Source organism: Fukomys damarensis, unplaced genomic scaffold (assembly GCF_012274545.1).
Source record: "Fukomys damarensis isolate Sample0158 unplaced genomic scaffold, DMR_v1.0_HiC HiC_scaffold_36, whole genome shotgun sequence".
Classification (NCBI taxonomy): domain Eukaryota; kingdom Metazoa; phylum Chordata; class Mammalia; order Rodentia; family Bathyergidae; genus Fukomys; species Fukomys damarensis.
Window position 1 is genome coordinate 47,254,251 of NW_022900948.1, and position 10,279 is coordinate 47,264,529.

Below are 10,279 nucleotides of genomic sequence, written 5' to 3' on the forward strand. Positions count from 1 at the left end.
TAGTTGTGGGGTCACACACAGCTTCCCTGCCATCTCTCAAGGACTCGCAGCTCACCAAGCAGAAGAGGGATGCGATTTGGGGGGGCGTGTCCCCAGAACCCACCGGGCTATGCCGTCCACCCACGGGGCCTTGACCTGCTCGCACGGCGGGCACTCAGTGTATGAGACTGCGCCGCCCCGCGGCCCCACGCACGAGCCTGGGACCCTCCGTGGTCTGCCCTGTCCCCTGCACGTGCCCTCCTGGCTATCGGGAGCCCCTGGCTTTTCGCAGAGCAGGTTTTAGAAGAGGATGGGGTAGAAGGCTCCTACTCACCGCGGGGCCTGGGGGGCCAGGGGGACCTTCATTGCCTTTCAGCCCAAGGGCTCCCTGCAAGGCAGTGAGATGTGAGGGGACGCTGAAGGCAGAACCCCGGGCTACGCACTGACCCCCGCCACCCTGCGCCTCACTCCCCACTCACCACCGGGCCGGGGAGCCCTCGGTCCCCAGGGAAGCCACGTAAGCCTGGAGGGCCATCCTTCCCGGGGAGGCCGGCCGGGCCTGGGTCACCCTGGAATGGAGCAGAGACACACTGTTCCTGCCACCCACCACAGGCCTCCCCTGGCTTCTGGACGCTGGACAGGGCTTTCCTGGCCCTTCAGCCTTCAAAAGAACTCTGGGCTTTTGTGTTGCTTTTGGTGCTGGGGATGGAACACCGGGCCTGGCGTGTACTGTGCCTCTTGGGCTGGTTGTGTACAGATCTGGAGAGTGGACTGAGCTCCTCGAATCCTACAGAGCCACCATCAGCTGTGCAGGAGCTGGGGTTACCGCTACCTTTCCCATATATCTGGGGCTTATCACAAGCACAGGCTGTGCTCAGCTAGACAGACCTGCAGCTGACGTTGCTAAAAACACTTCTCTAAGTGCACACGGCACTCAAAGGCCTTGCTTCCTTGAAAAAGAAGGCACCTTCAGGGCTGTGCATTTCCTGGGGGACCTTAAAGCCACAATAACTCTCCAGGACTTTCCCTGGGGTCCGTAGAAGAGGAGAGGACAGGGCCTGCAGCGCCTGTGGCCTCCTCTCCAAACTCAGTGAGCTCCCCATGTCTAGGATAGACCGGTTTATATGCACACACACGTTCAGACGCATCTACTCATGTGTGTGGGGCCTTCCTACTCCTTTCTTGGTTTCACCACTTTCCAGTTGCTCCCGAGCATGGCCAGGGTGCGGAAGGCTAGGAGCTCGCCATCCAGACCAGGCCAGGCTGCTGATCTGCTGCCAACACAGAGACGGTCGAGTCGCCCACCCTGGGACCCACGACCTGCAGAGGCTACAATACCGGGGCCAGCAGAGGTGCTAGGAGCACCGGGGCACGTTAGTTTCCACTGCTAGAATTTACTGTAAGCTTCTTACGGTGGGGATTTTAAATGATTACTGTCTACAGATCTGCCCTGGATACACAAGAAGTACAACAGCCTTTTATCCATTTCTGGAGCAGGTGGGTGGCCAGCGATAGGGCTCCCTATGGAGACCAAGGGGCTTCGGTCCCTGCGCAGGTTGGCACATGCCCTGGCTCCCACTGAGCAAAGATGGAGCTGACTTCGTGTCGGGATTAGCTGAGAAGTTACCCTGGCACCCGAGAAGAGCAGAGGCTGAGACCCGGAGTGATTCCTCAGGAGAGGGCAGCCTGACTCGGAAGCTGCCAGGGAAAGACTCACCTTCGTCCCTTCCTTGCCGGCAAGGCCTGGGAGCCCCTGTTCACCAGGAGGGCCGGGGGGCCCAGGGTGGCCACGCTCGCCCATCGGACCTGTTTCTCCCGTGGGACCCTAGGGAGAGAACCAGCATCCACCACCGGTCAGTCTGCAGTGACTTACAGGGACAGCCGGGACCCACCACACCTCCACGTTCTGCTGCAAGTCTGTTCCTTCCAGCCAAACTGCAGGGGGGGAAAGCTGGATGGACCCCGTCAGCACCCACTGCTGGCCTTGTGCCACGTCGGCATGTGGAGACAGCCACACGGACCAGGCGCCCGCCTTCCCTCAGTTCTGCGGCAGCGGGTGCTCTGACCCCCAGCCTGAGAAGAAGCTACTCTTCCCACTCACCCGCCAGGACTGGCCCAGGCGGCCCAGGCTACCGGCAGCAGCCAGTGGACTTGGCTACCCTGGACACCACAGGAAGCACGAGTGGCCAGCCACAGCCGGCCCCCACTCAGCCCCTCTCTCGGCCATAAGCGCCGGCTCCTTCCCCTCAGCACGTTGCCTGGCAAAGCCACTGCTGAGGTGCATCACAGGCACATTTCCCGCCTGGCCGGCAGCATCGCCTCCGGCAGAGCCCGGTTCTCCCTCCCCGCACGGCAGGAGGCAGCCCAGAACCTGGGGGGCGGATCTCACCTGAGGGCCAACCACACCTGGGGGGCCGGGGGGCCCAGTCTTGCCTTGGAAGCCCTGTGGAGAGAGACCGAGGACTGAGGTTGGGAAGTTGCCCCACCGCCCTGCTCGGAAGGCCCGATCCCCTTCCTGCCCTGTCCCCAAATGGTGCTGCTGTGGGGTTCGTCAGAGGAGGCCCAGTCCCTCCTCCCCTTCCGGGATCAACTACACGGACGTCACGAAGCCAGACGAGCTCGTTGCGTGCCGTGCTCTGTACGCATGAGCTGGCTCAGGTCATTGTGTTCACTGCCCGGGAGGACATGGGAGCCTCCTTCTCCTTAGTGACTCTGCAGGGACTCTCCTGCTCCTGTCACGGGCGCCTCTCACGCACGACAGGAGAGCTGCCAACCTGCTCCTCTGAGTGCATATAGGACAGCAGGAGCCGGGCCCTGGCTCTCACAGCCGGCAGCTCCCGGGTGTCATTTTTAACCAGGTGCGAGGAGAACATCTCATCTGTGCTGGGCACGGACCTGGCAGGCAAGGTCTCTGGGGGCCCAGGAGAACTCGGTCCCTTAAGCCCAGTTCGGCGGCACACAGCAGGTCACTTGGGCAGGTGTGACACAGCGCTCTCCGAAGCCTGCACTTTCCCCGTGAAGGGGCTGAAGCTCCGGGGGCAGGCGGGCGCTGGGGAAGCTCTGCTAAGGTTAAAGCTGACAATGCAGGCAGGAGAGGGCCGGCCATCTGGTCCTCAGCGACTCAGGGGCCGAATCTGCCTTCAGCCCCTTGCTGGGAAATGGGCTGCAGGCTCGCACTCAGAAGAGCGATGAAAGCTCATGTTTTCACTTAAATAAAGATTAAGCCAACATCCAGGGGTCAGCTGTGGACTCCACGCCCCAGAAGGTCCCACCCGCGTCTAAGGAGGTGGCCACCAGAAACGGCGCCATGCCCAGTGCAGCCTCCTTATGTCAGCAGCCTGTTTCCAGACGAAAAGCGCGCAGTGTGCAAAACCTCCTATCTTGTCTCCTTGGGAAGGTACAAGAGAAAAATGTGCCAGGCCTGCAAGAAATGTTTTAATTTTTCTCTATAACCAAAAGAGCTCTGTAATCTCCATTTATCAGCCAGCACAGGCTGTGCAGAGCCCCGGCGAAGGCATAATTAAAAGGGGTTTCAGCTCGAGCCACCAAAGAGAGACAGAAAGGATTGTTCTAAAGCAGGCAGCAAGATGGTATCATCAGCTACGGCATTCAAAGACCCGTCTCACGCAGGGCCAGCCTGGGCTGGGGAGGCCATCCCAGACCTTCCAGCACACGTAAGCCGGCGGCAGAGACAAAGGACCCTTCTGGCCCTCCCTGCATGGCCTCCGCTCTGCCGGTAGGAAACGCTTTCAAAACTGTGCAAATCGGCCTTTATGCTGGGCAAAGCAGTTGTACACAGAGAAAATCACAGCGAGGTGACAAGGAAGGGGTCCCCAAGGCATGTGTGGGACTGCAATCAACTGGGGCCCAGAGCGTGACTTCTGTGAACGGGGACCCATCCCACATGGGGGTTTGGTGCGGGCAGGAAATGTTCACAATCCTACTAAAAGCTTTCCCTGCCAATGGAGGTGGTGGGACCCATTGCCGTGGCAGCCTGAAGTGCCTTTCTAAAGGCTGGGCTCAGCTGAAGACGACCTCTGTCTGCTTGCAGAGATGACAATCATTCACACAGCCACTGCTAAGAGAAAGGCCACATTTCCATGCGACCGGGCACCTTCCTTTGTTACTGAAGAGGGTATTATTATGAATCCCGGCCACCAGCCCCAAGCCTGGGACCGCCCAGATAAACACGGCTGGGGTTGGTACAAGGCCTGCCACCCTACTCCCGAAACTTCACGCCCTAAAATAATCTACAGCACAGTTGCAAATGCTCCTTGGCCTTTGACTGGCGTTGCTGAGACCGACAGCGAGTCAGCTCCCGCTGGCTGCCCGCAGATGTTCAGGGCACTGCGGTTGGTCTGGCCAAGCCAGGAGCATCCCTTAGACCGTGCCGGGCAGTCACGGCACTGCCCCATGTGGGGAAGGGAGAGGTCAGGGTACTCACGGTCTCGCCTCTCTGTCCAGGGTGTCCGGGGAGCCCATCTTTGCCTGGGGGACCCTGAGAAGAGGACCAAAGAAAAGAGGCTTTATTCAGGAAAGGCCCCTGCTATAAGGGGATTTGACCTACACTCCCCAACAGAAATCATCACCCTGTGACTTTCCCTGCAAAAGGCAACTGCCAAACAAGGTCACAGTGGCAGTGACGACAGAGGTACGCACCCCGGAGAAGCCAACCCAGGTGCTGTGGCTGACACCTGCCGCATGCTGCGGAACCCTACAGCCACCCCACAGGACCCAGTTATCACCGTGTCTCTCAGGAGGAAACAGAGGCAGGAAGAAGCCAATCGGCACCCCAAGGTCCAGAAGGTCGCAGCCCTGCCATCCCGTGGCCCAAGTCTGTCCGACCTCCATCTCATTGCCTTTGCAGTAACCCTCATGGTTGGGTTTCTTTCTGTCTTAGGGGGCACTTTGAAGAACTAGACTGCACCTGCTATGAGAAGAGCTGGGTCCCCCAGAAAGCTGTGCTGATGTCCTAAGCCCCGAACCTAGAATGAGGCCTTGCTTGGAAACAGGGACTTTGCCAGTGTGAGGAGGGCGCAGGGGCTAAGCGACTGACAAGGTCCTGCAACAGAGACAGCTGCTGACCCAGGGAGACCCAGAGAGGAGGCAGAAGCTGGGATAAGGCAGATGGACCCGGGCCTTGAGCTCCCCAGAAACTCCAGAGGGAATCAGCCTGCTGACCCCAGGCCCCCAGGACTACAAGATTGTTTAAACTGCCCTGTCTGGGACCCAGAACCCTGATTCAGACCCAACCAGAACACGGTGATGGACTGAACACAAGGGGGACCCACAATGTGGCTCAGGGGGCCTCGGCAGGTGGACACAGCCATCGGCTCCACCCTCCTGCTGACCCAGGGTCCCACTGAGCCTCCTGTCCACTGAAAGCCCTTAGAGAAAGGCCGGGTGTCCAGGGGACAGGCCAGCCAGCCACAGGAGAAGGCACAACTTACCGGGGGGCCCTTCGGTCCAGGGAAGCCCGTGGGTCCTTGGGGTCCATTGGGTCCCTGGGGACAGACAGTGGCTGGTGTGGGACAGAGGGCCACTCCCCAGTAGCCCAGCACCCACTGTGCCCACGACATTCCCTGATTCCAGCCCTGCTCATGCCAAGAAAAGGGGGACCCAGCCAGGGTGTTGGGGGCAAGTCACAGAGCGATGTCCTAGGGACCTCAGGGCAGGACAGGTTGAGCACCCACTTTCCTGTCTCAGCAGCCTCTAGCACCCCAAGGCTAGGCCTGGTGGGTGGGGCTGATATCTCCAACCTGGTAAAGGTTGCACTTCCAAGCAGGTCCCACTGTGGGGTCTCAGGGATCCCCACTCCTGGGCAGGGTCACAGTGCGTCCTGAGGAGGTAGCCCAGGGCCCTGGACAAGATGCTTACCCGCTCACCAGGAGGGCCGGCAGGGCCATCACCTCCAGAGTTGCCCTTAAGAGGGACAGAGAGAGAAGAGCTTGCTGTGAGTCTTACGTGGATGGAAAGACCACGGCCTGTGAATCACTGAACTGTCCTGGTGGCCCTCCTCAGGCTGGGACACATCACAATGGGTTGGCTGGTGGCCCCAGAGCTCGTCTGTCCTCTCGCTCTGCACCCGCAGCTGACCTGAGCTGACATCTGAGGGCCTCTGACATTTCCAGAACATTCCCCTGCAGACACAGGCTGCAGCAAGTCTCCCAGGGCTCCGTTCCCCGGCTCCCTAGATGTGCGGTGCGGCTGAAGGGAGCACGCAGGGAGCACTGGAGCTCAGTGGGGCCCCCGCTGCCCCCCAGCCAGCCAGAGGTCCTCTGATGGGACAGGCTGGGGACAGAAGGGCCCTGAGCCTGTCTACAGACAGACAGGCTGGGTAGGAGCCACAAAGATCACCCCAGAAGGATCTCTGCTGCTTTCCCACTTGGCCTGCCAGAACAGGGTGCTGGGCGCTGGGCCGGGCCTCCTGGACCTGGGGTCCCCTGGTGTAGGATCATCCTGCCGCTCTCTGCCTGGGGGCCATATCCCCTGAGGGTCACCCGCTGCCACCCCACCTGCTCCTCACCCTCCCAGAGGCTGCTGGAGGAGAGGATCCCCCTCAGTGCCTCCGAGTAAGAAAACCTTCCTCTGCTTTCAAATGAAAAGGCCACAGAATGTTCTCGGTGCTCCTGGTCTCAGCTGTGACACCTGGGCTCACCTGGTCACCGCAGAAAAACCAAGAACATACCTTGGGGCCAGGTTTCCCCGTGATGCCTCGTGGGCCTCGTTCACCCCTTGGGCCCTGCAGGGGCGGAGAGAAGAAAGGTCAGCTCAGGCGCCTGGGCCCCGAGGCCTCCCACCCTCCCCGCCAGGCCCCTCAGGCCACAGGAAGTTACCGTCGGGCCACGCTGTCCCCGCGGTCCGGGCTTCCCAGAAGTGCCCTAGAATCAGAGAAGAGGGTCACCAGCCTGGCACAGGAGCCTGCAAGAGTGCGGCCTTCCCAGGCCACCTGGCTAATCTGGGTTCAATGGGAGAAAATCAGGGCAAGAAGTGCGTGGCGTGGGCAGGCGCCTCACTCAGCCCCGCGGAGGCCAAGGCTCCCCCACAGCGGGATGGATGTTCCCTACCTATCCTCAGAGCTCCTCCACATCCCTCCCTCCCTGCCCTTCCCCCCTCTCTCAGCAGGGGGAGAAACCATTATTGCAAGAAAAGAGAAGAAAGTCAACTCTTTTCATACATAATTTACTTCCACTACTGTTAAGAATATTAGCCATTAAATTTTCAGCAGGCTCGGCGGACGGGCAAACTTGCAATTTAACACATACATCACAGATCCGAGAGTCATTTGCTCCTCTCTTAGAATTCAGACTCCTATTTCTGAGCCTGCTTTGCATCTTCCAAATCACAGAAAGTAAATGCACTGGGTGTTTTGTTTGTTTGTTTGTTTCTGAAGCACACACAGGACGGCTGGAAAACGCGGTTCCCCACCAGCCTGTGGAAGCAACGGACTGAACACGGCACGGCATCCGGGCTCGGGCTCGGCTTCATCCCGGGCTCCAACAGAGGAGCCCAAGCCAGCTCCACATGGCTGAAGGCCACGGGAAAAGCGTCTTCTCGGCACCGTTCATTCATTCGCTGCCAGCATCAGAACTGCTCTCCGGTCTCCCATTTTGAAACGAATTGAATGAAACCATTTATAATTACGTCGCTTTTTAAAACAACTCCTTCCGGTGGCAGCGCTTTTGTTCTGTGGCGGTACCTCTTGGCTTCCAGCAGATATTTGAGCCGCAGCCTTCCTGTGATGAACACCGTGCCGGCGTGGACTCCTGTCACCAACCCTGAAGCAAGGCCCTCAACTTGCCAGTCCCGTCACCGGAACCGACCTGCGGCTTCGTCTCACAGCACGGAGGGCTCCCAGGTGCAGCGGGGGCCCAGGCACCCAGGCCTTGCCGGGGGAGAACAGAGGCACAACGATGACTCCCAAGCCTGAGTTTCCATCCTGGAGACGAGCTGCTCCACAGGAAGTGTCCGGGTCTCTTCAGAGCCCACCCACGAGCTCCTGTCCACCCCCCGGCCTCGCCTCATGAGGGAAAACAGACTGGGACTCCCTGCTCCCTGGGAAGAGCGTCTTGGGCCACTCCCAGCAGGCCGCTTTTCTGGCCTCCCACACAGCACCTGGAGAGGCAACTGGCCGTGACCCACAGGGACAGCCCTGTCGACCCTCATAGCGCTCCTGTCCCCTTCCCTGCCTCCCCCGTGCAGGTCACCCCGTTAAACCCCACAGCACCTCACCCCAATGCACACCCTTGGCAGCTTCCCCCGCCCCCCCACTTCCCACCTCCCCTCTCCATCTGTCCCTTCTGTGGGTCCCAGCAGGAGGCTACCACCTCCAGGAAGCCCCAGCTTTCCGGGCGCGACTCTGAGCCACCGGCCTTGCATCCCATGCCCATGGTGCTAGAGCACCAGTCTCTGAGCCCCTCGCTGACAGAGGTGAATGTCTGCCTTCATCACCTGGGTCCCCACAGCCTGCTAGGCACGGGCACTTAGGGGCGCTGGAGACAATGCGGGATTTCAAGGGAAGGAACAGCCTCCAGATACAATGAAGCCCAATGTCAGAGGAGGACAATCAGCCACGAGACTTGGGGACAGGGTCACTGAGAGGAGGCCTCAGTCGCCAACAAAAGCAGATGGGTGCATGGGTGAGGACCCCGACTCTCAGGCCTGCAGGCACCCATGTTTTCCTTGGTTCACCAAACTCAACACAAAGAAACAACAAAACAGCCCAGGACCTGGACCTGCTCGTGCAGCAAGACGCCAGAGTGATTCCGTGGGTGCCCAAGGCACCCTGGTTGCTCCTGGACAGGGTGTGCAGGCTGTGACAGAGGTGAAGACGGCGGCTGGGCTCCAAGGATTGAACACAGCCCATGCAGTGCTCTGAGAAGCCACACAGCCCGGCCCTCTCCTTGAGTCTGTACCGCAGATAGATCCTCCCTGATCAGGGCTTGAGGCTCACATCTGGGAGGAATGCTGGGTGCCTGGCAGGTCTCAGCGTGAGTTGGGCTTGCGGTTTTGTCCAGTGACCCCAATGCTGATGCTCAGGACAATGGCCAGCCGGGGCCCACTTCACCTGTGCAAACCCCTGGTTGGTGCAATGTGGGAGGCCAAGGGACGTGAGCCTCCCTGAGAGCACAGGACCTGAGCACAGGGCCTCCATTCCAGGTCCCTGTCCAGGCAGAGACCAGCGGCCAGAGCCCACTGCCAGCTGCTGAAGGTCACAGCCTCCTGAGGCATAGCGTGGCCGGTCCTCTGCCCAGGAGGGCTGCTCCTGTCACACCAACGTGTCCCACGCTTACAAGACCTCAGGCCACCCCTGCAAGGGACAGCCTCTCCCCAAAGACACTGGTCAGACCTTCTCTAGAAGAATGGTGGAGGTAGAAAGATGGGAGACAGATGATTGATACAGGAGCCAGGTAAACAACTGATCAGTAGGTAATGGAAGACAGACAGGAGACTGATTAATTGATATTGACAGCCAGATAGAAGATAAAATAGATACAGTCAGTAGGTAATGGAAGACAGACAGGAGACTGATTAATTGATATTGACAGCCAGATAGAAGATAAACAATAGATACAGAGACACACAGACCAACAGAGAAAATGGATGATGGGTGGTAGGAAGACGCTGATTCCCTTCCTTCAAAGCCAGCTTGGTGGGAAATCCAGGCAGGGAGAGAGAGGGGGGAAAAGGGAGGAAGAAATCTGGTTCGCTGATGGCAGAGAGAGCTTTCCGGTTCATAAGAAAGTTCCACTTTCCCAGCGTGCTTTGCTCCCCCCAGCGCCACTGGCCCAGCGTCTGGGGAGAGTGGCTGGTGCTCAGCACACACCGATAAAGGCCCAGCGGCTTACAATCTGCCAGGCTGGAAAGTGCTTTTGGCAGCACATGAGTGAGAAAATGAACAAGCCACTGGCAGGAGAACCAACTGCCACACGCCAAGGCAGCAGAAGCCACCCGCCCCAAGCCCAGAGCGCTTACCCGGCCACCCTTCTCTCCGTTGGCGCCAGGGAATCCCGGGAATCCAATGGAACCCTGCACGAGAGTTAGTGAACGGGTGGGCTGAGTGCTGGCCCGGAGGAGGAGATGTGCTGCTGACACCTCCTCTACCTACTCACCCACCTGCCCGGCTAGGATGCAGCCATTCATTCTGCCACCCTCCTACCCACCATCACCCCCCACTGACCCACCCACCACCTACATCTACTCACCATCTATCTTTCACTCAGCCATTCACCCATCCACCTGTCTACCCTCCTATCCATGCTACAGCCATCCACCCACCCACCCACCCATCCATCCATCC

The 10,279-nt window shown here is 59.4% G+C and overlaps 1 protein-coding gene across 2 annotated transcripts in view; it reads right to left on the reverse strand.

Moving 5' to 3' along the window:
- Col5a1 (collagen type V alpha 1 chain) overlaps window positions 1–10,279 on the reverse strand; it is a 97,828-nt gene that overhangs the window by 26,044 nt on the left and 61,505 nt on the right. For both annotated transcript variants that reach the window (XM_033759283.1, XM_033759282.1), the window contains exons 32-41: window positions 9,955–10,008; window positions 6,816–6,860; window positions 6,668–6,721; window positions 5,857–5,901; window positions 5,430–5,483; window positions 4,424–4,477; window positions 2,369–2,422; window positions 1,697–1,804; window positions 459–548; window positions 314–367 (exon numbers count right to left, since the gene is read on the reverse strand). In XM_033759283.1, coding sequence (XP_033615174.1) covers window positions 314–367; window positions 459–548; window positions 1,697–1,804; window positions 2,369–2,422; window positions 4,424–4,477; window positions 5,430–5,483; window positions 5,857–5,901; window positions 6,668–6,721; window positions 6,816–6,860; window positions 9,955–10,008 — 612 coding nt within the window. The remainder of the gene's footprint in view (window positions 1–313; window positions 368–458; window positions 549–1,696; window positions 1,805–2,368; window positions 2,423–4,423; window positions 4,478–5,429; window positions 5,484–5,856; window positions 5,902–6,667; window positions 6,722–6,815; window positions 6,861–9,954; window positions 10,009–10,279) is intronic.